Raw genomic sequence first — 490 nt, forward strand, 5'->3', positions numbered from 1 at the left:
CCCGCCAGTGGTGCCCCAGGAGGTCGCCCTGGGGAAGGGGGTGCAGCAGCTGCAGCTGCAGGTCCCGGAAGGTCTCGTTGAGCCGGTGGACGTTTCCCAGCAGCGCCTTCAGGTCCTCGGGGGACGGCTGTGGCCGGGACACTGGGATGGAGGGAGAGCAGCGGGAGGTCAGGAAGAACCCTTGGAGGTGGGATCCTCCCAAGGTCGTTCCCGGTTCCTCGGCGCCTGGAGGTGGAATTCCCACCCCAAGAAGGTTCCCCACCATCAGCCCCTCCTGGAATCCAAGGCGAGGAGGAGGAAGTGCTGGAGAATCCTGGAATGGCTTGGGCGGGAAGGAACCGTAAAGCTCATCCCATTCCACCTGGATAGGGACACTTTCCCGTGATCCCAGCGTGCTCCAAGCCCCATCCAGCCTGGCCTTGGCCACTCCCAGGGATCCAGGGGCAGCCACAGCTTCTCTGGCAATTCCAGCCCAGCCGGGCATTCCTTC

The 490-nt window shown here is 64.5% G+C and overlaps 1 protein-coding gene across 1 annotated transcript in view; it reads right to left on the reverse strand.

Moving 5' to 3' along the window:
• The window catches only part of SCARA5 (scavenger receptor class A member 5), a 23,444-nt gene that overhangs the window by 12,617 nt on the left and 10,337 nt on the right, over positions 1-490 (reverse strand). Inside the window, exon 4 of the mRNA XM_017735003.1 lies at positions 6-141. Coding sequence (XP_017590492.1) covers positions 6-141 — 136 coding nt within the window. The remainder of the gene's footprint in view (positions 1-5; positions 142-490) is intronic.

Source organism: Corvus brachyrhynchos, unplaced genomic scaffold, assembly GCF_000691975.1.
Source record: "Corvus brachyrhynchos isolate BGI_N302 unplaced genomic scaffold, ASM69197v1 scaffold420, whole genome shotgun sequence".
NCBI lineage: Eukaryota > Metazoa > Chordata > Aves > Passeriformes > Corvidae > Corvus > Corvus brachyrhynchos.